General features: G+C 40.7%; 4 protein-coding genes across 4 annotated transcripts; 2 read left to right on the forward strand and 2 right to left on the reverse strand.

Moving 5' to 3' along the window:
* The first annotated feature begins 168 nt into the window (after positions 1-168).
* On the forward strand, positions 169-11,594 carry parp1 (poly (ADP-ribose) polymerase 1). The gene is made up of 23 exons (XM_084953838.1): positions 169-416; positions 1,843-2,005; positions 2,560-2,675; positions 2,789-3,003; positions 4,811-4,901; positions 5,004-5,120; positions 5,272-5,448; positions 5,922-6,084; positions 6,225-6,365; positions 6,458-6,697; positions 6,788-6,853; positions 6,937-7,069; positions 7,199-7,394; positions 7,479-7,607; positions 8,274-8,357; positions 8,573-8,695; positions 8,807-8,935; positions 9,079-9,177; positions 9,314-9,466; positions 9,607-9,734; positions 9,833-9,894; positions 10,179-10,293; positions 10,741-11,594. Exons 1-23 carry the CDS (start codon positions 294-296, stop codon positions 10,820-10,822), a joined length of 3,045 nt encoding a protein of 1,014 aa, XP_084809964.1. The 5' UTR covers positions 169-293; the 3' UTR covers positions 10,823-11,594.
* Positions 3,059-4,033, reverse strand: adorb1a (adenosine receptor B1a). The gene has a single exon (XM_084953839.1). The coding sequence runs from the start codon at positions 3,977-3,979 to the stop codon at positions 3,059-3,061; it is 921 nt and encodes a 306-aa protein (XP_084809965.1). The 5' UTR covers positions 3,980-4,033.
* A 579-nt stretch (positions 11,595-12,173) lies between the features above and the next one.
* On the forward strand, positions 12,174-21,373 carry lin9 (lin-9 DREAM MuvB core complex component). Its single transcript, XM_084953861.1, has 15 exons — positions 12,174-12,409; positions 13,316-13,348; positions 13,629-13,720; positions 14,865-14,978; positions 15,702-15,832; positions 16,027-16,152; positions 16,261-16,418; positions 17,448-17,581; positions 17,728-17,856; positions 18,208-18,309; positions 18,400-18,480; positions 18,578-18,703; positions 18,858-19,043; positions 19,307-19,404; positions 20,386-21,373. The coding sequence occupies exons 1-15, from the start codon at positions 12,379-12,381 to the stop codon at positions 20,489-20,491; spliced, it is 1,647 nt and encodes a 548-aa protein (XP_084809987.1). The 5' UTR covers positions 12,174-12,378; the 3' UTR covers positions 20,492-21,373.
* mixl1 (Mix paired-like homeobox) lies at positions 21,317-23,231 on the reverse strand. The gene is made up of 4 exons (XM_084953863.1): positions 23,032-23,231; positions 22,690-22,910; positions 22,390-22,516; positions 21,317-22,084 (listed from the first exon to the last, which is right to left on the reverse strand). The coding sequence occupies exons 1-4, from the start codon at positions 23,126-23,128 to the stop codon at positions 21,516-21,518; spliced, it is 1,014 nt and encodes a 337-aa protein (XP_084809989.1). The 5' UTR covers positions 23,129-23,231; the 3' UTR covers positions 21,317-21,515.
* Between the last annotated feature and the right edge of the window lie 1,436 nt (positions 23,232-24,667).

The raw sequence follows: 24,667 nt of genomic DNA on the forward strand, positions 1-24,667 counted from the left end.
ATGTATGCATGTGCAGCATACTGTCACCTTCACTCGCTCATATCTCACTCAGGAAGAATGGGATTGAGATTGCTAGTTTAGAGCTGTAAACTCTGTTTTCCCAGATGAGAGAGCCGCTGGTGCGGTGGGAAACAGACGGAGTGAGATCTCTCCACGTGACTCTTCTCTCTGCAGGCACGCGGGCTTCTCTCCGCCAGTGCGTTGATTGTTGCGATTCCTCGTCACCCGAAGAAAGTTGTTCGGCTCGTGGTGAATTTGTGTAGTTCTGTTTTATTTTAAGAAATAAATCAACTATGGCAGACTCACAAGAGGACAAGCTGTACAGGGTAGAATACGCCAAAAGTGGCCGCGCGTCGTGCAAAAAATGCAAAGAAAACATAGCTAAAGACTCGCTGAGGATGGCTATCATGGTGCAGGTAAGGTGGCGACGTGTGGAGGCAAAGCCGCTCCGTTAACTGGCTTGCTATCTGGGTGCTGCTATCTGAGTAAAGCATGCGGGCTGTTGTACGGGTGTAGTGGATGGGTAGGAGCAGACTGGAGAGTAGGAAAATACAGCTTATGGTGTGGTTTCAGTTGCGCCGAATCAGGCCCTCGTTAGCATTTAAATGGCTGACATTGTCTGTGCACTCCTGTCCATCACAAAGAGCCGCGGAGCCTTTTTGTCTCTGGCTGGCTATTATGCATCTTGCAGTTCATGAGCTAATTTAATTTATGCTTGAAGGCTGCAGATATTCAGATTTTGTCTACCCCAGAAGACAAATAATAGGGGAAAAAATCACAGCACACAGAAGCAGAAATACCACTGCGTGGAAACTGCTGCTGCCCCACAGAGAGGTAATCACTTAAAGAGTCGGAGAGCTGCTTATGTGGCTGCCTGTTTACTCATGGTTGATGGGAACAGCTCAGGAATTTCAGGTCACTCAACTTTTCTCTCTAAAGACCTGCCACATTCAGTCTGTGTAATTCATACAAATCAGCAAAGTGTAAAGTACTTTTTGTGCACTTCATGCACCTTTTTTATGAATGTAGGGGTCACACAGGGCTCTATTCTTGAGCCACTTTGGTTTACACATTGTATAAAGTATGCCTTAGTAAAAGAAGAAAATTTTTTTTTTGAATCTTTGTATATAAACCTTAAAAAATGTGTTATGTCCTAAATATACAATATTTATTCAAATTTCATAGCTATACATGCTAGAAAACAGCATGTTTACATCTTATTTTTTTATACTGATGTCCATAAAAAATGTCTCAAAGCCATGGGCTGTTTGTCAAAATTTTGCACAACCTGTATTTAACTTAAGAGTAGTTCCAAAGTATCTTTGTGTCATGTAATAAATGGATTGAATGCCCTACACCAGAGGTCCCCAACCTTTTTTGCGCCATGGACCGGTTAATGCCCGACAATATTTACACGGACCGGCCTTTAAGGTGTCGCGGATAAATACAACAAAATAAAACTAGTACCAGTACCGAAAAAAAGACGATTTATTCATAACACACGTGAAAAGACCCAGGAAAACAGAGTTAAAGATAAAAACGATAACAAAATAATGCTGAAAACCGATAAAAACCCTGAAAACTATACATTTCACACCTGAGCCTCAACTCTCGCGGCCCGGTACCAAACGACTCACGGACCGGTATCGGTCCGCGGCCCGGGGGTTGGGGACCGCTGCCCTACACATAACATTGCATTGGTAAAGAAAAGAGATGATTAAATAAGTCTGGCAGGAAAATATTACCCTTCTGAGGCATCATATAACCATCGAGCTGAAAGAAGCAATTAGAGACGCTTTACACTGTAAAGTAAATCATCTGTGTTTGTTTTTTGTTCTCCAGTCTCCCATGTTTGATGGGAAGGTCCCCCACTGGCACCACTTCTCCTGCTTCTGGCAGCGAGCATCAGCTCAGTCCACCACTGATATCGCTGGGTTTTCTGATCTCCGCTGGGATGACCAACAGAAGGTGAAAAAGGCCATTGAAAGCGGTGGTGCAGCAGGAGGTCAGTACTTCAGTTTTATTAGGCTGTGACCCCTTGTGGAAATGGTTGGACGACTTAATTAATGTTATCTTAAGCTTCTTTTAGTTATTATAGGCAATCGGAGGAGTAACAGTGTTACTAAGCAGCAGTTAAACATTGCCTCATCAAAGAATCAATCAGTGCAACAGCAAAGAAAAATCATAAAGTAATTTCACTCTTTAGTGTAAATGCCCTTATCATGAGATGATAACATAATTACCTGTGCAGTCACAAGGATTTATAGCAGTTGTTGACTTTGGAAAGAAAATCAAAGACTGTATTATACATTTTAAATGGTTTCCTGATGACTAGACTATAGGTGAAGCTTTGGTAGGCTTATTTAGAGCTGAACACTGAGTCTGTCTGTCATTTGAATGAAAACAACAGACAGCTATTTCAATTGTAGTTGGTCTGACATAACTCAGATTTAACCTATACATATATCTATACATCTGTAGACTCATCATGATATGTTTTATTACATATAACTGAACCAGCTATAAAAAGATATAAATGTTCAATTTTTGATCTTGTAGGTAAAGGTGATCAGAAGGGTGGCGCTAAAGGGGAGAAGACGCTGAATGACTTTGCTGTGGAATACGCCAAGTCAAACCGCAGCACATGCAAAGGCTGTGAGCAGAAAATAGAAAAGGTTTGTGACCGCTTTTATTGTCTGAAAACTGTTGTTTAAATGTAATTATTTAATCATCTGGTGGGTTAACTTTGTCATTTTCCCATAAATATTTGATCCATTTGAACCTCCAGGATCAGATTCGTGTGTCTAAGAAAACTGTGGACCCCGAGAAGCCACAGCTGGGTCTTATTGACCGCTGGTACCACACGGCGTGTTTCGTGAGCCGCAGGGAGGAGCTGGTTTTCAAGCCCGAGTATAGCGCCGCTCAGCTGAAGGGATTCAATGCACTGCGGGCAGAGGACAAAGAAGAGCTCAAGAAGACGCTCCCTGCTGTCAAATCTGAGGGGTGAGCCAAAATCATTTATTCGGTTTGAAGCCTGGGATTAAAGTTATGATCAGGTCTAGCGTTGATCCCTGCTGTTGGTCTCATTTAAAGCCTCTCTGTCCACCACTGTCCTGCAGAACATAAAAATAGCTTTAAATGTGTCCCTGAAAGCCGTCATGGTGTAGGCATAAAGGAAAGGGTTGACAGCAGAGTTTGCGTGTGACAAGATGATGGCTGTGAGCAGAAGCTCAAGAGGTACATAGCAGCGTGGACACAGAAGCAGGAAGCAGTTGATTATGTGAAGTGGGATCCAGCAGACCGTAAAGAGGAAAAGAACCAGAAAGAGAGAAGTAGCCGTCTTCATCTCTCGCCGCATGCTGGCCGCGGTCCTGATTTGTCTGTCACCTCTGCCGCTTTGCTCAGATGTGATGCGCCGCACTTGCTGCTTAACTGTGACAAAGATTTGGGCGTAGATGAGGAACATGATCACCAGAGGAGTGAGCACGCAAGCAAAGAAATTGAAATAGACCATGTAGGTCATGTCCACCACAAGGACGAAGAAACAGTAGCCCGTGTCAGGCGGCGTCTTGTGCCAGCCCATCAGAGGCACAAGTCCGATGAGAAACGCCAGAATCCATGTGGCGAGGATCACCAGCACAGCGTTGCGAGGTGTCATCAGGACCTGGTATCGGAACGGCATGAAGATGGCGATGTAGCGCTCCACAGCCACTGCCAGCAGGCTGAAGATGGAGCTCTGGGTGAACATGATCAAAACGCTGAGCATGAGAAGACACAGGTAGAGATTGTGGCGCGGCATGCCAATGTCGGTCAGGATGGCACAGGGAATGGCAATTGCGCCCACGCAAATGTCAGCAACTGCGAGCGAAACCAGGAAGTAGTTGGTGACGGTGCGCAATTTGCGGTTGAGGCCCACAGCGACACAGACCAGTAGATTTCCTGTAGTGGAGAAAAAGGCGATGACGAGCTCAGCCGCCATGTACGTCACGTTGGAGGAAATCACCAAGTCTTCAGGTGGAGGCGACGCTGAATAGGAGGCATTAGAAATGGAAGCAGATGAAAAGTTCTGGAAAGCTTTTAGAAAAGGGGGCAACAGATGGGAGGAGTTGCTTGTTGTTTTTTGGAAAGTGTAGAGTTGGAACAATGCTGTGGTGCCCTCCATGTTTGTCCTAAAAAGAGAAATAAGGTGCAAAACACAAACTTGGAGAGGTAATAAAATGCATTAAAGAAGAAAAATTACTCACCCGTCTGCAGCCGCTCGGATCTGTTTACGATGATTTTAGCAGAGAATCTAAAAGCTTCTTCAGTATTATTCTTTCACTGGCCGTCTTCACTCAGAAAAAAAGCAAACAGACTTCTGCTGAAACGCATTGCTACATTGATTTATGTGCAGCCCCACCCCCATCCTCCTCCTCCCCATAGATTCAGCTGTTGTCTGATGAGTGAGGTTTGTCTGAGACTTGGATGGTCATTAACTGAAACACGTGTGCATGTCTGGTCTCCCAGGATGCTAAAAGCATTTTCCTCGTCAGAGCAGAATGCACGATATCAACACTGACACCTGGGGCTGTGCAGACATGTACCAACTTGCGTTTGTGTGTGTCCATTAACTGATTAGGCCCAATTGGATCTGCTTAATGACTGAAGGTGTCAGAATCAGGCTTGTTGTTCCTCATCTTGACTGCTATCCTGTGTTCCTCTGAGGCTCATTTAGGAAGCTAATTTGGATGTTTTTTCACCTTCCTTTTGTCCTTGTTGAACTAACTGGGAAAAAATAAGTTTTAAAGAAATGTTATGTTTGTCCTCACAGAAAGCGGAAAACTGATGATGTTGATGGAGCGTCAAAAAAACAGAAGAGAGAAGAAGACGACGAGAAGAAAAAGCTAGAAGAACAGTTAAAGGTACTTTTTAATGTTACTTCTCACGTGTTAGAGTAAAATTTGATAATTTCCGATGTTGCATTAATTTGTTTGTGCGTGTGTCTTGGCTGCACTTCTCTGCAGAATCAAAGCCAGCTTATTTGGGGAATTAAGGACAAGCTGCGAAAATATTGTTCAGCCAATGATATGAAGGAGCTGCTGATTGCAAATGGCCAGGAAGTTCCCTCTGGAGAGACCAATGTAAGAGAAGCTTGTTGTATTTTGTGTCTAACGTAGCATATTGGAAAGGAGATGATTCTATATTTACTGCTGATGAATACAGTTAAAGCTTAAATTTTCTGAGGAGTGCTGCTGTTCTTCTGTTTGATGACGAATGTTTTTGGACTTGCAGGTGGTTGACAGCCTGGCCGATGGTATGGCTTTTGGTGCTCTCGAGGCCTGTAAGGAGTGCCAGGGCCAGCTGGTGTTTAAGGGTGACGCCTATTACTGCACAGGAAACATTTCTGCCTGGACAAAGTGTGTGTTCAAAACCACAACACCACTACGCAAAGACTGGGTCATTCCCAAGGTTGGTCACCTCATCTCACTCTAACTATATGTAGACGTCTTTTCCACAGTTGCAGAACAAGTTTGTCTTTGTTACCTTTTAACAACTAGTCTACATTCCTGTTAGCACTGCACAGCACAAGCTGGAGCAATTACTATGGCTGGATAGCTGCCCTGGACAAAATCTGTGGGCTGCATGTGTCAGTCTGTATTATATTTCTTGCAGTAGCTCCTCCCGTAGTCACGGAATCATCCTAAGTTTTCTGTGGTGGTACTGTCTTAGTTTTTTTGACACCAACAACAGTCTTTCCTGGTGGAGTGTGTGAAACTTTCTAGAATACGTACTGTCACCAATGGGAAAATGAAAAGTAAATAAATGAGGTGGCCTTAGCCAATGAGCAGGACTGAGGAAGAAAAATTAAACTGCTATATAAAACTAATTTGTAGTTACTTGTTTGCTCTGTGTCTCTGAAATATCCTCTCTTTCCATTTTAGGAATTCCACGAAGTTTCTTTTCTGAAAAAATTCAAATTCAAGCGGCAGGACAGGGTTTACCCCAAAGAGGCTCCCACAAAAACCCTGACAGCGGCCAAATCAGAACCACTACCGAGTGCATCCAGCGCTCCGACCGAGACACTGCCACAGGGAGCACCTTCAGGTGAGAAAAACTTAAAAGACTATGTAAAACATTAAAAATCTTCCTTTCTCTTGGTACCACGGACAAAATGCAATGAAAAAATTATTAACATTTTTCTTGTTATTAACAAAATGTTTTATTCTGTGTGTTTTGTCCCTTAGACAAGCCTCTTACTGGCATGAAGCTGCTGACTGTGGGCAAGCTGACTAAGAACAAGGATGATCTGAAAGCTGCTGTGGAAGAGCTCGGTGGAAAGATTACCGGCACAGTCAACAAGGCCTCATTGTGCATAAGCACCAAGAGTGAGTAACGATTTGTTAAAGAGAGAATTATCACAAGTACTCTCAGTAAGAAAAGGAACGATATAACATCAAACTTTGCCATGTATTGACAGAGGAGGTGGAGAAGATGAGTAAGAAGATGGAGGAAGTAAGAGACGCTGGCGTGCGTGTGGTCTCTGAGAATTTCCTCACTGACATCAAGTCATTGGGCAAAGCCCTCCAGGAGCTGGTCTCCCTGCACGCCATCTCCCCTTGGGGGGCAGAGGTTAAAGTCGAAGCTCAGGCTCCATCTGTGGCCTCCAAGTCTGGAACACAGGCTACTAAGAGCACAGGGAGGGTGAAAGAGGAGGAAGGTAAAGGGCACTTAATGTGGAAATACTGAATGAATGCAATGCATGCAATGTGACATTTAGTGCATACATTAAACAGTTGTGGCATTACAGGTGGTAGCAAATCCAAGAAGATGAAACTCACAGTCAAAGGTGGAGCTGCTGTGGATCCAGACTCAGGTACTCATTAGAGCCATGGACTGAAAATGCCTCATTTCTCTTTCTTTTCCCCCCCACAATTTTAATTATTATTTTTTTCCCAGGTCTGGAGAACAGTGCCCATGTCTTGGAGCAGAATGGGAAGATGTACAGTGCTACACTCGGTCTTGTGGATATTGTCAGAGGAACTAACTCTTACTATAAACTGCAGCTGCTTGAGGATGATGTACAGAAACGGTAATCGGACCTCTTTGTGTTGGCTGCAGTTAGGCTTTGCCTATTGTTTACCATTTCCCCCCATTCGTGGAAATGTTATCTATCCAGACACTAACTCGTGTATCTCTTCCCTCTGTGACATACGTGTAGGTACTGGGTGTTCAGGTCATGGGGCAGAGTGGGTACCACTATCGGAGGAAACAAGTTGGACAAATTCCATGACAAGAACTCTGCTCTGGATAATTTCCTGGGTGTGTACAAGGAGAAGACGGGCAATGACTGGGGCTCGTCCAACTTCACCAAATATCCCAATAAGTTCTACCCGCTGGAGATTGACTATGGACAGGTACATACACAGTAATAAGTCAACATCTCGTCTGACATGTTGTGGATTTTTAATTTCTTAGTGACCCCTTGTGTTTCTGTGCAGGATGAGGAGGCAGTGAAGAGGCTGACAGCCACGGCTGGCACCAAGTCAAAGCTGGCCAAACCTGTCCAGGAGCTAATCAAGATGATCTTTGATGTAGAGAGCATGAAGAAGGCCATGGTCGAGTTTGAGGTAAGACTTGCCTACCACACACTGAAATCAGGATCTTCCAGTTCTTTGGGTTATTTTTACCATTTCGCCTGATGTGGTATTTACTTCACATTTTCGCAAGTTTATTCATTCAAGTCAGATGGATAAAACCTATGCAGTATACAGTAATATTTTGACTTAGAAGTACAAATTTAAGAAGTATATTAAAAAAAAACAAAAAATCCTGTCTGATGCTGTGGATTAACGTCTGGATAAATGTAAATGTGTTTTAGTTTTTGACTTTTTAGGCTGTTGTCACAGACATAAAAATAATTTACTGATGTTTAAGAGATTAAACAATTTAATGAGAATACTCGTCTTCATTCACAAAGAACATTTTAAGTGCTTTTTCTTTTATCAGCAGATTAGATAACTCTTCTAATACAATTAGTTAATTTATAATGATGTTAAGTACTCTGTGAGCATTACTACTTATTATTACCCCTCAGCTGTAAAAGGCTGACCCTGCTGGGCGTTGGGCAGCTGGCATTGAAACGCAAGGTTGTGAATGTCATAACTTGAGAACAAGGCAACATAGGATTTTGAAAATGATACCATACTGGACCTACTAGAATGCTGAGGGGTAGCACTGGCATCCACCAGTATTTTTGCACTTGACAGGCTGATTTATTCTTCTTCTGTCTGCAGATTGACCTCCAGAAGATGCCACTCGGTAAGCTGAGCAAGAGGCAAATCCAGAGTGCCTATGCGCTCCTCACTGAAGTACAGCAGGTCAGTGACAGTCAACAGCTCCTCTGAGAGTTGCATCAGTATTTATGTTGGATTCCTCTTTATATAACTCTGTAATGCTTTGAAATCCATTTTAATACTATCGTTTGGCATGAATTTTGGACATAACAACTAGTCCTTCTGTACCAGTGGTTGGATGAGATCTGTGCAGCTCCTGATCATGCAACGTTTACATTTTTAACTTACTTTTGTTAAAGGCTGTGTCAGAGTGTGTGTCTGAGGCGCAGATACTGGATCTCTCCAATCGCTTTTATACCCTAATACCTCATGACTTTGGCATGAAGAAGCCTCCACTGCTCAACAACCTGGACTACATTCAAGTAAGGACTCATAAACTGCCCAATCTAGAGATTGACCTTTCTTTGTCATGTCACCACTAAGCCTAATGCAGAGTTTAAAAAGGTTGATCTTTAAATGCATCACTGTTTTAGGCTAAAGTTCAGATGTTGGACAACCTGTTGGATATTGAAGTGGCTTACAGCTTACTGAGAGGAGGAGCCCAGGACAATGAGAAAGACCCCATCGACATAAACTATGAGAAACTCAAGACAAAGATTGAGGTAAGGAGCACAGCTCTTTAGAGAGTAAAGTTTTGTTCTTAATCATCAACGGTGTGCAAGATTTCATTTTTGCCCTGATGATCGATTTAAGTTTTGAAATTTAAAAACAAAAAAATGCATGTGACACATCTGTTGCTTTACAGGTTGTTGACAAGACCACAAGTGAAGCTGAGATCATCGTGCAATACGTTAAGAACACCCACGCTGCTACACACAACACGTACACACTGGAAGTACAAGAGGCAAGTCTTTTTTTTTTTAATTTATTGATTGATTAACTTGGTAAAAATGGGTTTAAGTAGGACAACCACTTCATTTTAATGACTTTAATAGATTTGGAATCTTAGTTTGTCTTCTGATTGTGTTTCTGTATTTTAGATATTTAAAATTGTCAGAGAGGGAGAGCACCAGCGATACCGTCCATTCGAGGAGCTGCACAATCGCCAGCTATTGTGGCACGGCTCTCGAACCACCAACTACGCCGGTATTCTGTCTCAGGGTCTCCGCATCGCCCCTCCAGAGGCCCCAGTGGTGAGTGTTGTTTTGAAACCAGGTTGATGATAAGATGTGAAGAATTAAAAACCTCTCCTTCTAATAAATACCCCAACTTTACCCATAGTTTCTAGTGTTTAGTCCTGCATAACATTACAGTCCTGCTTAATTTTCTCCAGACTGGTTACATGTTTGGCAAAGGTGTGTACTTTGCTGACATGGTGTCCAAGAGTGCAAACTACTGCCATACCTCCCAGTCAGATCCTGTGGGCCTCATTCTGCTCGGCGAGGTTGCTCTAGGAAACATGTAAGTGACGGTCTGAATGCAAAAAAATATATATTTCATCCTTTGAAATGTTGGCCTGACTGTGTAAATAAATGCAACCTCCTTTTTAACTAATGCAGGCATGAACTGAAGAAGGCTTCTCATATTACAAAATTACCTAAGGGCAAGCACAGTGTTAAAGGTGAGAGACATAATGGGTTGCAGCATTTTAATTGGTATTATTTTTCTAAGTGTTTGGTTCACATGGCAAACTTTGTGCTTAAAGCTTTGTATTTCTGTTTAGTCTGTGTCCCTAACTGTAATTTAGATCCACGCTTTTCAGCGTAGTTCTTAACAACACGATGAAATTCATCCCAGCATGAAATATTTACCTTTGTCTCTGTCAGTTTTTAAAACTGCGTGTGTGTGTGTGTGTGTGCGTGCATATAATAATATTCACTTTCGGGGGGGGGTTTTTTATTACAGGTTTGGGTAGAACTGCTCCCGATCCAAATGCCACTGTCACTTTAAATGGAGTGCAAGTGCCTCTGGGAAAAGGAGTCCACACTAATATTGATGACACAAGTCTGCTGTACAACGAGTATCCTCTAATATTAGTTTGTTTGGTTATATGTGTAATGATTTTTTTTACCTGCTTGTCTGTACATAACCTGCAGTTAAAAAGGTGAGTAAAATTTATATTTCTATCTTACAGTCACCGGCCATTTCATTAGGTGTATCTGTTCATTTGTCATTAATACAAAATCTAATGATCCGGTCACCTAGCAGCAACTCGGTGCATTTACACATCAAAGATCAAAGAGAGGTTTACAATAGGGAAGGTAAGTTAAGTCACTTTCAACATGCAGTACAAGTAAGGTATAATAAATAAAAGACCAGTGAGTTCACCCATGGAAATGCTTATAGCAGTGAAGACATGAAGATGAGACAGTTGAAGGGTTGTGTTTATGTCCTAACAGGAGTCACCACAAAATAAATTGTCAGGGTATTTGTGTACCACCTGTTTTCTTTAACCGTGCTCCCTCAGGTACATCGTGTATGATGTAGCACAGGTAAATATGAAGTATCTTCTGAAGATCAAGTTTAACTACCAGACATCCCTGTGGTGAGAGGGGCTGTGCACGAAGCTTCTTCATAAAGAAAGAAAAAAAGACCACTGTTGCCTCCAAAATGCTTGGGCTTCATTCTCTGCAACCGAAGATGTTTAAAAAAGGAGTGATACTAAACCGTCCTTCATGGTGGATCCTTGGAAATCTCTTGTCACTTTATTGTGTTTTCACCAGGTTTATTAAGTGGCAGACTTCCTTAGTAATACATTAGGTACCTAAATACTGGCTTCTTCACATTGCATACATCAGTACATGGAGAGGTCTGGTGACAACTTCAGAAAGTGTTGGTAATCTGTCACTGGAGAAGGATCTTATTTTCCTGTAGTTCATAAGGTATAGTCCTGAAAGTTTAGGAGTGTTCAAGAGCCAGTCTGCAAACATACACAAACCAATAATTTGCTGTGAATCCACAGTAAAGTGAAGACTAAGATACTGTAAGCATTTTGACATGTATATACTTGTTTTGTTCGCATCTCTAGCTGTCTTCCTCACTAAAAAGAAAAAAAAATGTGATGAGTGTTTATGCAAGGCGCCCTGTAAAAGATAAAAAAGGCCATACTGTTTGTTTGTTTTTTTTAATGTCTTTTTCTTGCTTCTCTCAAACCCAAATAAAACATTAGACATGAAGAAGGGTTTCTTTCAGTTTGTTGGAGAAGGCAAAAATCAAGGTCATTTGCTAAGGAGCACTCCTGGGAATAGTATAACCTTGATGAAAAATCATTGTCAAATACTTTCCCCTAGGGATCAATAAAGTATTCTGATTCTAATAAAAGCAGGCTTTGGATTGATTTTGGTAGGACATTTAAACAGTAGAAATTGTCTTGCCTCAGTTCCCATTGGCACTGTAGGGTAACAAAATAAAGAGTTAATATGCAAAAAAAAAAAAAAAACAGCAACAGGATTTTCTGTATTTAATGGTAACAATTTATGAGCTTACTAAAGTGAAAAAAATTGGAAGAAAAAACTTACACTTTCTATGAGATTAGAAACTCATATTTGCACAAATGAATTTTTTTTTTTTTAGTTTTTCATCTACTTTTTCCTCACATCCAAGAAAAAAAATCTCACGTGTATTTGGTTATTTACTAATTAATAGATAAATGGTACCCCATATGCTGTGTTTTATGTTGCGTATAGTATAAACAAAATCTTTCTTGGTATAACTGTAGGTAAAAATAAATACATTTACTCAAGAGAGAACATTTCATTTCAAACACAACACTTTCCAAACAAAGACTAAAACGTAAAGGAGAAATGAACGATAAAATGACTGATGTGGCGTATGAAACAATGGCTGGTTGCTATGCTCCCATTCCGAGTCAAGTTTTTGATACGAAACGATTTCCCAAGGATTTAACTTCACATTTAACATGTAAAAGTTGGATGTGTAGAAAGTGGGTGTATTTGTTTAGATAAACAAACTACTGGAAGCCGTTATTAAGCTGCCATTTAAGCAAATTACGGGATTTTTATTTCTCAAATCGCCCTCCAGATAGAGTCCCGACCCAGAATGCATTTTGACAAGGTCTTTGAAAAAGCGGCGCGGCTAATTCAAGATGGCGGAGATGGACCAGCTGTTAGACGAGAGTGAGTAACAACACAAATTCAAGGAGTTTTGCATTGTATACAAGCAGCAGTCCCGCGGTGGTAAAATAAATAACTGGCCAAAACCCGATATCGCTGACCATGTAATGGCTATCATAGGTTCGGCGCGGACTTTATAAGCTCATTTTAGACGCAAACAGACACCGGGTCTGTCTAAGTCAGCTAACGCTTGTTAGCGCGAGAGGCTAACCATGGCTAATGTTGGAGTTGAACAAGTTACTCTAGCCCAATTGGGTGAACAAATAACGTTAGCTTAGCCCCGAGCTAACGTCTGCTAACCTTAGATCGCGTATAGCAGGAACAAAAAGGCTGCCGCTACGCCACTAGCTGCTAACAAGCTATCTGTTTTGCTGGACTTATTTTCTATTTTATTGATTTATTTTAGTTTTCCATGACACTTTCCTCATTTTCAGCGTTCCTTCGCCCTGGTTATAGTTAGGCGTTATGTATCATTATTGATCTTGTGAAGGGAAACTTGCCAGTCCATTTGTCTGTTTACACCTGAAACGGTCTCTGGGAACTTACCTAATGTAAATAACGTTATTTTACAGCTCATAGCTTAGCTTGTCTGGCTCATGTGTAGATACGAATTGCCCACAGCTGATGTTACACCCGTGTCTGACAGCTCCAGTTGGGGGTAAAGGCCTAACCGAGTCCGCTAGCTTTATTTTTAATTCCTGTTCACCTGCCTGGCTGCTGTCAGTGTTTAAAGCACCATCTTACTGATTCTGTGACAGGTGAAATGAGCATTTCGTAACTTAAAAAGGAGAACACTGGCAAATAATATTTATCAAAGTTGCACCGTTTTAGATTTCGTCTATGTGGTGTTGCTTTTTTATGCTTTTTAATGCTCTACAGTAATGTAGCCTAAATTGTTCTCTTCCTCAGGTTCCTCAGCAGAGGCACTCGTCAGTCTTAAAGGTATGAATTCCCTTGTATTTATGCTTTTTATTGTTTACAAATATACTGGGGTGCTTCTGTAACGTTGATTCGAATTCCTCACTATATCGATTAGACCTGTGTCAGATCACGTTGGTCAGAGCTCTGTAATAGTTTCTAATTGCAAGCTTACATGGCATAATGGTCCTGTTATTGTTTGCATGTGATTTTTGTCTGTTGGTAAAGGGTTGTTAAGATATAATTACTGATTTAGAAACTGTTTTTGGTGTTCTTGTATATAAATATGTTGGTATTCTCATAGAGGGCAGTTTGTCCAACACTCTGAATGAGAAAAACAGCTTCCCACGAGCTCACAACACCAGGGGACGGCATTCCTCTGTCACAATGGACACGGTAAGTTAATGCAATGAAAGCAATGAAAACTTCGAAAACAAAGAGGATCTGTTACACACGTTGCTTTAATTACTAATATGAAAAATACGGTATAGTGGTTAACATAGTCACCTTACTCCATAATTATGCTTCAGTGGGAAATTTGTGCCATAGCTATGTCATAACAGGAAATCCCTCTAAAACCCTATGATGAAACCCTAAGGCATGACATGACGCACACCTCCACTGAAACGGAACTAAATGTGGTGTCAGTGTAAGCCGCAGCTATTGTAATTGGCCTGTTCAGTACCATTGATTCCTCCTGATGCATTTCCGGCTACTTTTTTGCCACGGTTTTGGAATTTACCAGTGAAAGAATACCAATCATGTCAAAGCTGCACCAGATCAAGTACTATCCACTGTGGTGACCCGTTGGGAAATAAGGGAGCAGTTCAGTGTATCTTTTCTTTCCTTTTAGCAACCAAGAAGTTAATTATTACAATGCAGTAATACAGTGTTTGATATTTAAAAAAAAATCACAATTATTTCTTCTTAAAATGAAAAGAAAGAAAGTCACTTCATCTTATGTGAGAGAGCCATGGCCAAAAATGGTAATGCATATGCTGCAGATATTAATTTTCTAAAAAGTGCAACGTCGAATTACAGCTCAGTAGAACCAAAAGAAAGCTTAAAAGAGTGGATATTTAAACAGGGTCTTTTTCATAGATGGCAGTGAGCATTGTGAATATTATACAAATTAAGTGATTCTTGCTCACTATGGATATATCGTTAGTGTGTATGCATAGTTACTGCCCTTTGCTCATCTTAGCAGCATAGTTAAGTCTTTTGCAGTTCTGTTTACATCTCAGGAGTTGATTTTCTTACCTCATTAAGTTGTTTCATGCCAGTTTAATGTGATGTGGAACTGGAAGGAAAATGCATTTCATCTCGTTTTGCATGAATGGGGGTCTTTACATTTACTTAGATATTATTTCAGAACCTGTGTATTATACATGAGAGTTCCCAGAGTAACATTTGTGTTAGCCAGGCTATTTATAACACAACATGCCAGAATTTCTACTGCTAATAGACGCCTAATATGGAGAATGCAATAATGTTATTTATAGATTGTTGTTAATATTTTGAATTTACATTGTTCTTGCAGCCTACACGGAGCTCGAAGCGGAGCCGTTTGTTTCGAGATGAAGATGAGCCACCGCAGCAGCGTCTTCTGTCCAGATCTCCACGGAGGAGCCAGAGAGTCACCACCACACCACAGGTAATGATAGCATTCTTCCTTACGATCACGAATATATTGCAGTTAATACATTTTCCTGGTAATGCTCCAGTTAGCACTGTTCATATTAAACTTTAAGATAATTGTGTCACCTGTGCAGTTTACGAGGCCCAAGATTAAAAGTAAAGTAAATTGTGTGTGAAAAGTGCTCATCCACTTGGATTACTTGTGACGAGATATATTACACTTGGGTGTTTGAAAGTTTTCGTAGTATAAAAGTTCAACTTTGTTTGAGGTTTGTTTTGGTCCAAAAAGTTATCTGTTTATACCCGAGCTGTTTTTGGTATGGGTGTCTTCAAAGAGTTGAACGTCATGTCAACATTAAAATAAGATAAAATGTGAGTCCAAATTATAGCTAATAACTTAAATTTAACATAAAAATCAATCAATAGCCAAAAGAATAAGATAGAGTTTAACTTTAGATATCCATATGTGTATATGAATAAACATACGCATATACACACACACAAATATATAAAATCTAAACTAGAATTTTTTTAAAAGGCTCCTTGCGGGGTAATGTGAGTTTTAAAGGTTATGCTTTCTGACCAAGTTGGTGTGCCTGAGATTGAATAAGTTCATCATATCTCTACAGCATAACAGAATATGATTTGTCTAGTGTAAGCCTTTCCAAAGGAGTTCTTTAAAATGCCTACCATATTGTTGTTTATGAAATGACTGTTGTTTTAATGGTTTTCTTCACAGAAATTTTCTAACATCGTGACACCAGATAAGAAGGCTTCCCAGAAAATAGGGCTGAGATTAAGAAACCTGCTGAAACTGCCCAAAGCTCACAAATGGTGCATCTATGAATGGTTTTATTCCAATATTGACAGGTAAAGTCTGATTTTTATTTATTTATTTATTTTTGTTCCCCTTTCTGAAGAAAATAATGATCGATGAGTACACATCAATAAATGAGAGAAAAAATAAGTTACCCATGCATAACTGGTCTTAATTCAGCTTATCACGTTGGTCAAAAGCAAATTGGTAATTATAAAACTGTTACTGTTGCTTCTCTTTCTTCCAGGCCTCTTTTCGAGGGTGACAATGAGTTCTGCCTGTGTCTTAAGGAGACTTTCCCCAACCTGAAAACAAGAAAGCTAACCAGAGTTGAGTGGGGTACAATAAGGAGGTTGATGGGGAAACCTCGACGGTACGCTGTGATTTTTACATAAGTGTTTGGAACAGTTTCCTTATGGACTTGATGTGTCAGGACAAAAAGAACTGGCATTACATAGCTGTGCTCTTTTGTCCCTTCAAGGTGTTCATCTGCATTCTTTGCTGAAGAGCGAACAGCATTGAGGCAGAAACGGCAGAAAATGCGGCTGCTGCAGCAAAGAAAACTAACTGACGTGTCAAACTGCAAAGATCTTCCTGATGAAATCCCTCTGCCTCTCATCATAGGAACCAAAGTCACCGGTAAGATGACTGAAGTGAGCGCAAGATTTTCAAATGAGCTGCAGTGTTGCATTCTACATTTTTCTGCTTTGCACTTTCAAAAGATATATTCACGGAATTGAACTTAAGAGGTAGAGAAGTTATTTTATCTGTCCCCTGATCTATCAGCAATTTTTGGGGAGAACTTAAGGATGACCTAATTAGATCAATTTTACTGCGATTTACCTCACAAAACACAGGTTTGGTCATGATTTAAGAATTAATATGCTAATTATGGCACAAATGAACACAGATCCCTCAAAGGTCAAGTTGAATGATTTTTGTATCCAAAAGGTCAATGGTTAGCTCTACTGTGATGAGATGACGTTTCATAGAAATGTTATTTTCTATGAAACAAAACGTTTGTCCATATTTCACACCTGGTCAGATGCTAATTTGAGGTGCCCACCTTGAAATTGTGGTGATTGTACAGATCTTTTGTAGTATAGCAACGCATATTTGAAGGATTGTCTACACTCTGTTGCTTTATCAGTTGACTTTATTGGCAAGCATAAACAAGGAATTGCTAAATTCCTTCAAAGTTGAAGGACTGCAGTCTTTCCTGACAAATACTGTTTTAATAGGGACATAAACAACACACTAGACATTTAGGTCTCATATCAAATATAAAGACATTTTTCAGCCGACAAAAAGAGGGCTCACACACAGTTTGATTTTTTTCCACGGTCACCTAGAGTTGAGAAAGTTGAACAATAAGAGCACAAGACATTGAACAAATCAATAATTTTAAAATATGGTACTGGAGATGAATTTGATCAAAACTATGGACAATTAAAGGACCAAGAAATCAAGCCAACAACATCTTTGGATGGCCAAATAGCAAAGCGTCTACTTGGCTATTTCAGACACCACATGAATCTGTACTCGTAAAAAGTCAGATCCTTTTAATGGTGTGGTGTAGGCTGTATCAGACTCCATATGTGAATAATTAATTTATTTGTTATTTATTTATTCAGGTTTAAATCAAGTGCATGTATCTTTGTTCTACAGCTCGTCTCCGAGGACTCCATGATGGGCTGTTCACAGGGCAGATTGATGCAGTAGACACCAGTGCCGCCACCTATCGTGTCACCTTTGACCGCACTGGCCTGGGAACTCACACTGTGCCTGATTATGAAGTCCTGGTAAACACTTTAACTTAACTCTCATAAAAGCTTCACTCTCAGTGTGATTTTGCCACTCAGGAGAAGAAGAAGAAATGCCAATAGCTGTATCTTAGGAATTTCACAGGTCATATTATTAACCATCTTATTGTAATTTTCTTTTCCAGAGCAATGAACCTAATGAGACCATGCCCATTTCAGCCTTTGCCCAGAAGCATCGGTCAGCACGCTATATGCAAAGCCTCATGACTCCGCCTAGAGGGCCCTATCCCTCCGCTACCACTCCTGTCCATATGGTATTCTGAAACTACATTTACTACCATTTGTGGATTTGCTGACATGTTTGGCCATATTCGAGTTTTGTTTTTTCTTTTCTTTTTTGTTTTTTTCAAAGAACTGCTTTGTTTGGCCTACTATACACTATACGTTTTATACATTAATGCTAATCAGTGGGTAGACTGAACAATTCCAAGGTGGGGCTAGTGGCGCAATCACTTAATTCCCCCTTAGAAGCTGATTCCTCTGTAAAAAAGCCAGTGAAACCTTTGCTGGACACCTTTTTCACAGCTGTGTATCTGTTTGCCCATCTAAAAACAGATTTCACATGAAGATTGTTGACCTAACTGGCCTTTTTTTTAAAACAACAGGACAATGACCCTCTTATCACACAGTCACCATGGAGGAACAAACTGCCCGGTGCTGAAGGAGATACACTGGGAGGATTTCCTGTCAAATTCCTGGTCCAAGTGGTAAGGAATTCCTGTCAAATTGAAAACTAAAAAGGTGACATCCTTAAATGTAGTTCTAATGCTTTGTCTTGTTTTTCTGTCCATTATTAGACAAGACTGTCCAAAATCCTCATGATCAAGAAAGAGCACATCAAGCACTTGAAAGAAATGAATACAGAAGCTGAGAAGCTGGTAAAGTCATTATAGTTAAGTTACTTTAAAACATGTTACATGCTTCCGAAATATCCACATCAAGCTTACCTCAGCTATGTTTTTGTTTTGTGTTCAGAAGTCATACTCGATGCCTATTGATCTGGACTTCCAGAAGCGATATGCTACCACCGTGCTTGAGCTGGAGCAGCTAAATAAAGATCTGAACAAGGTTCTTCATGAAGTTCAGCAGTACTGCTGTGAAGTAAGTGAAAAGGCACACTTACACTTAAACTTGAAATATTTTATTGCAGTATCTGATAATTCTAGCATGTTTTTTTTTCTTGTTAGTCAGGAACGAGTAAGGAAACAAATGAGTAAGAGAGCCTTGTGTTAAACATCAGTGTACATCTTTCCAGCTCGCTCCTGATCAGGGCATGGTTCCAGCAGACCATCCCACAGAGCTGCGGAGGCGTAGCGAAGAAGAGGCCCAGCAGATGGTGCAAATGCGCATCAACTCCATGAAGGACGGGCAGCAGAGTGTGGCAAATCCCAGCCTCACACACCTCATCTCCCGTCTCACTGCTCTGCTCCTACAGATCAAGGTAGAAGATGTATTTTTATCACAAGTGTGTCAGGATGATAGGAGAGGATGTTAGGATGTCACACTCTGTGTGCAAAAAAGCAATTTGTTTGAAATTCAATGCACAAATTTAGAGCTACGCAGCAGTAATTTGTTAATAAATGTTGAACTTCAAGTATATAATACAATATATGTTTTATCAATTAATCAGTAAATATAATATAATGCATCCATGACTTATGATTTGATTACCTGTTAATCATTCATTCTCCTGGCTTGTCTCAGTGTTTGGCAGATGGCGGGGATCTGAATTCGTTTGAGTTTAAATCTCTAACAGACTCTCTCAATGACATCAAAGCATCGATTGATCCCTCCAACCTCAGGTAAAGGACCAAACAGTGTTTCCATCCATTTCTAACAAAAGAGCAAGAATGACTGTTTTTAAGACCAAACTGAATATTTTTCTCCTTTATTATCTGTGAATCTCAAAACTCCCAAAATAGTCTAACTGTTAAAACAGTATAATCTCATATTTCATGGCTTTTCCTAAAATAGGATTATTCATAGTGCAGCTATGTGGTATAAAAATAAATAACTTTCTCATTAGTTTTACTGGAGTCATTTTGATTCCCACTGAAGTCTATGCAAACTGCTGCATGTTGCTGAGCAACACACAACATTTACACACTTTGATGTGAATGATAATGTAAAATGAGCCAGAGCTAGCTGCATGTGATTGACAGATAACTATTTAGGGCATTTGGTTAGATAAAAATATTTACAGCAGAGCTGAACAGGGTGGGATGTTGATTGTATGGCAGGACATGCGGAGAACCGGGCAGGTTGTTGGCTGTGCCGAGCAGCATGGGAACCCTAGCTGAACTGATCACAGAGTCTAGACTGTGGAGAACTATTCGGAGCAAATACAAAGTAAAAGTCAGAGTAAGAGAGCAGAACTGAGGAGGGCTGCAGTTCTTTTACAATAATTAATTTACTAAAATTGGTTTGTTTTAGCTAGCTGCAAAGTTTGTTTATAATGTAGGCAGTGACCTGTCAATTTCACAGCGAGGCTATTCTTTTTATACACACTTTATTTTAACTAATACAACATGTATTCTGAAATTTCCAAAATAATTTTGATGTGTTATGATGTTGTTTGTTGTATCATTTGTTTATTAGTGGATGCTAAAATATATTTTTCCTTTCTAAGATATATGATGAAATAACAAATTACAATTATCTGCAATCTGTTTAGTGGTTCATACATTTGCGGAACAAGCAAAAGTTGCTAATGTTGCAGGACCACCTGGTTGTTCTGTTGTTAACTGTTCTTCATAACTTTGGTTATTTTTCTGCATTTCCAGTTGCTTCCAGAATAACGTTGAGATCCATGTGGCACACATTCAGAGTGGCCTTAGTCAGCTGGGCAATTTGCATGCATTCGCTGCCAACAACACCAATGCAGTCTGAGTACCTGCATCGTCCCGCCCACGCACAGGTGCATGTACACACACGGAAGTGCGGTATATCCATGTTTGTCTTGTGAAATGGTGCTTTCACCTGGACGGTTAAAAGACTACAAAGAAGGCTCATGTCGATGCTGTGGATCTTCAATTTGAGTTCTTCCCAGATTTCCTCAAGTTTTGATCGGAATGGAGAGAAAAATGCTGAATATTTTACCCACAAGCTTTTGTTGTATCAAAATGTTTGTGCACCCAACTGAATGAACACAAACCCGAAAGAGTCTTAAAGCTTTTTGCCACGCTCCACATTTCCAAAATATTAAAACTGTTATTTATTTGGTTTCACGTGCCAAACATAAGGTTTTAACAGTTTTTATTGTCCGTATTTATTTATTTTTGAGTAGGTGTGTATGGTTATGCAACAATATTTTGCTATTTCTGATGTTTCCCTCTGTAAGTTGTGTGTTCTGTTGCTCCTTTAATGATAAGTACAGGGGAACGCGAAGGAATGTTTTATAATTAAAAAAAAGTTATTGTAGATAATTGTACAATATCTGATTATTAGGAATATTGTCAGCCTTTCCGCTGTGTATTCTGAAATGGCTTTTGTAATTTTGTGCGCACTGAAAAGAGATTTTTTTTTTCAGTATTTTTTTATAAAGGAGAACTCTAGGGTTTTGATCTTAAGTGTTTCCATATTTTACATTGGCTGTTGCTGCAACACCCCCCACACTAAGTCTGCATCACTGACCTTTAAACCCTGTCAACAGTTCTTTCCTAGAGATTCTCCTTTTTTTTCAGTTTTTGTAAAGTTGTATATGAGAGTGCCTCCGGGCAGTTGTATATAAATGTTTTCGTCTTTTTATATTAAACATAATATTGAAAAGCAGGTTTTGGCTTTATTGTTTTATTTATTAACAAACAAACAAATTCATACGAAACAAATAAACATTTTTTTTTTTTATATATATATATAGTTTTAAAATAAATACTCTCACACCTCTTATGATACATGTAGCTTTTGTAATGCATCACATAAAGCCACTGAAGCTTGCCATTGCTTCATTTTCCCAATCAGAATCTGAGTCAGAGAAGTCCTGCATCTTTCTGGCGGGGATCTGGGAAAAGTGATCGAACCTGTCCCCGCTGGCCCTCGCCTGCGGATACTGCATTTGGCATCTGTTATCCTTAGATGATGATGGTGTGCTGAAGGTGTTCTGCGTTGGGATGGGAGGAATCACAACTTTCATCTCTGGTCCAATGGTTTTGTTTGGTGGGAAATTGTCATACTCCACCAAAACCTTTGAAGCTTGGCTGTTGGTCATGTTGGCGTCCATGTTTGTCTGGTGCTCTCTCCTGGGATAGAGAGGGACACTGCAGCTCGAGGTGCCAGCACTCTGCTTGTGTCGTTGCATGTGCTCTGGATTCATTCTGGCGCCCTCCTTGTCGTAGATGCGGGAGGCAGATGCTTGGGCGCAGCTGCTGGGTTTGCTTGGAAGAGTGTTCTCGATGCCTTGTAGGTGCACTGTAGACCTGAAACTTTCCTCTAGTCCAAAACCACCCATCTGATGTACCACAGCACTGTGAAGATTGTCACAAACTGCAATGGAGAGGGGGGAAAATTAAGCAACATGTTTTAGAATGTAGAAAAAAGAATGGTAAATGGCCTGCATTTGTATAGCGCTTTTCTAGTCCTTAAGGACCCCAAAGCGCTTTACACTACATTCAGTCATTCACACACCCATTCACACACACATTCACACACTGGTGATAGCAAGCTACATTGTAGCCACAGCTGCCCTGGGGCGCACTGACAGAGGCGAGGCTGCCGGACACAGGCGCCACCGGGCCCTCTGTTAGAGTGAGTATGTGACCACAAAACTAGTGAGTAAAGCTAATAGCTACCTTTTTCCGGAGCCATCCTGTTCTGGACTTGGATAAAGGGACCAGCTGCTGGCGTGCTGCTGACCTTTGTGGACGTTGATAAGCTAACCTGGCGACGAGACTTGGCCCTTCTGTTCTGAAACCACACCTACAATTTTGGAAATCCGTTAATTCACATCTTACCACTCCATAAATCCAATTTTACCACAAGTGTGGAGTAGCCGAGAGTTTCCTGTGATCTTAAATGACTGTGTTTGCCCTTTGACCCCGCAAAATAAATCAACCAATTCAACAAAGTGTGGCGTTTAAACCGGACTTCACCTGAATTCTGGACTCCGGCAGCCCAGTCAGAGCCTCCAGTCTCTCCCGTAGGAAGATGTCGGGATATTTAGTGTCGTTGTAAACTTTCTCCAGCACCTTGATTTGCTGTTGGGTGAAATTGGTCCTCTTTCTCCTGTGGGTCAGCATTGCCACGCATTTGTCCGCCCTGGGAACAGGATTTGCGGGGTTGAAGTAGTTTCCACCGTCCGGGGGTCCACATTCTGAAAAGAAGACGCAGGCGCAATTTAGTTATCATTGCGTAAGTTGAGCTCTGAGGCAGCTGTTAGGCCGGTATTTGAAAATTAACTTTTTGTTGGGGTTAATGATCCCAGAGCCACCAACCTGGATTCACGGCGTTGTTCATCTGCAGAGGCCCTTCGTGATACATGTGGAACTGGTTCGCCTCCCCGACGCGCATATTCCCCTGAACTGCAGACATCCTTTCCGCTCTATCCCCGGTGACTGACTGACTGAGCTTGAGATCCGTGCGCTCGTTGGATTTAAATCCTCCTGTGATCAAAGGTAAAGCTGTCTAGATGTGTGAATGGGTCTGCCATCGGGGCCGACCGGCACTGCAGCGGCTGTGCAGCAACTTCAGACGTCTGCGGGCCAGCAGAGGTGTGAAGCAATCACACCTGGAACGATGGTCCGGCCGCAGGTCTGTTTAAAGGAGTTTTAATGGAATCTGCACGCTCAATACACATCGGCAGAGAAAACATTTATCCGCTTTGGCATGGATGAAGCAATAATGGACCCTCAGCCTTCAAAGGGAGAAAGACGGAAACGGCAATTTCCCAAAAAAGGTGAAGGAGTTCAAAGGACTATACCAGGACGCTGTGAGAAAACAGATATAAGCGCAAGCATTAGGTTTTTATGATTATTAATCTAACTCAAAACAGGGCATAATTTAATAATTATGTATACCCAACAAGACTGGCTCTTTATACAGGTTATTCTGCATCATGCCAGCATCCCAGAGTATCCCAAAGCCTAAAAACCAACAACAACAAAAACAAAACAAAGCTGTCAATAAAATCTGAAACTGCAGAAACGACTGTTAAAAGGATGACCTCTTACACCATATAAAAACCTTTTTGTTAGATGGCAAAACATTTATTGCCATCTATAACTGCTATTGAAGAATTTTCCTGGCAGTAAACTTCATTGAAGTGAATTTGCTGTTATATGTGACATTAGTTTTGCTTCAGTGACAGTAAGAACAACCAGTTCTGCAACAGACCTTTAGTCCAAGTATACAGCCCTGATCTCAACCTTAAGGAGCCCTAGAATGTTGTGAACTGTCAAGTCATTAAGCCTTTGCATGTTATCAGATGATGTAACCACAGACTGTGGGGCTTTTTCAAGTTTTTTAAAAAAACAAACAAAAAACTTTTAAACCGTAATAACTGACAAAATATTGAATTGTCCACATCTGTCAGGAAGGTTATAAGTTATGTTTGGAGGTAAAAGAAAGCATAAATTTTCCATGACTTGCCCCCTCACACAAGCCTTACTTTGTGGGAAATGATGCCTCCTGAGCCTTATCAGTGTCAACAAAGTGGATTTCAATACACAAACCACGGTTAAAAAGTACTTGGGAGCGGGCAGGTGTTATTGAATATGTCACCTCATTTGATTCGAGGGGGGGGATTGGGTCAAGAGGTCAGGAAGCCCTCCCTCCCCAAACACAGACTAAACAATTTTGTGCCTCATGTTCCACTTTTTTGCCTGCAGATTGAATTCTGCACTATGCTATGATCTGACAATGCAACAATTTCCAGATTCCTTGCAATATTTCCTCTCACAGATTTTACAGGATAGAGAGCTTACTGGGTTAAGTCATCTGGGGAGTGTAGTGCAAATTTGGCAATGTGTTTGTCAGCGTTTAAAACACAGCACGCATTGTTTACTCCTGGGGAGTACCTACAACACTCCTTGACAGGCCAAAATTTTAGGTGATTCTTCATGTGTTAATCCG

The sequence above is a fragment of the Perissodus microlepis genome, chromosome 15 (genome assembly GCF_051167445.1).
Source record: "Perissodus microlepis isolate ML-2025 ecotype Zambia chromosome 15, ASM5116744v1, whole genome shotgun sequence".
In the NCBI taxonomy this organism is placed as follows: domain Eukaryota; kingdom Metazoa; phylum Chordata; class Actinopteri; order Cichliformes; family Cichlidae; genus Perissodus; species Perissodus microlepis.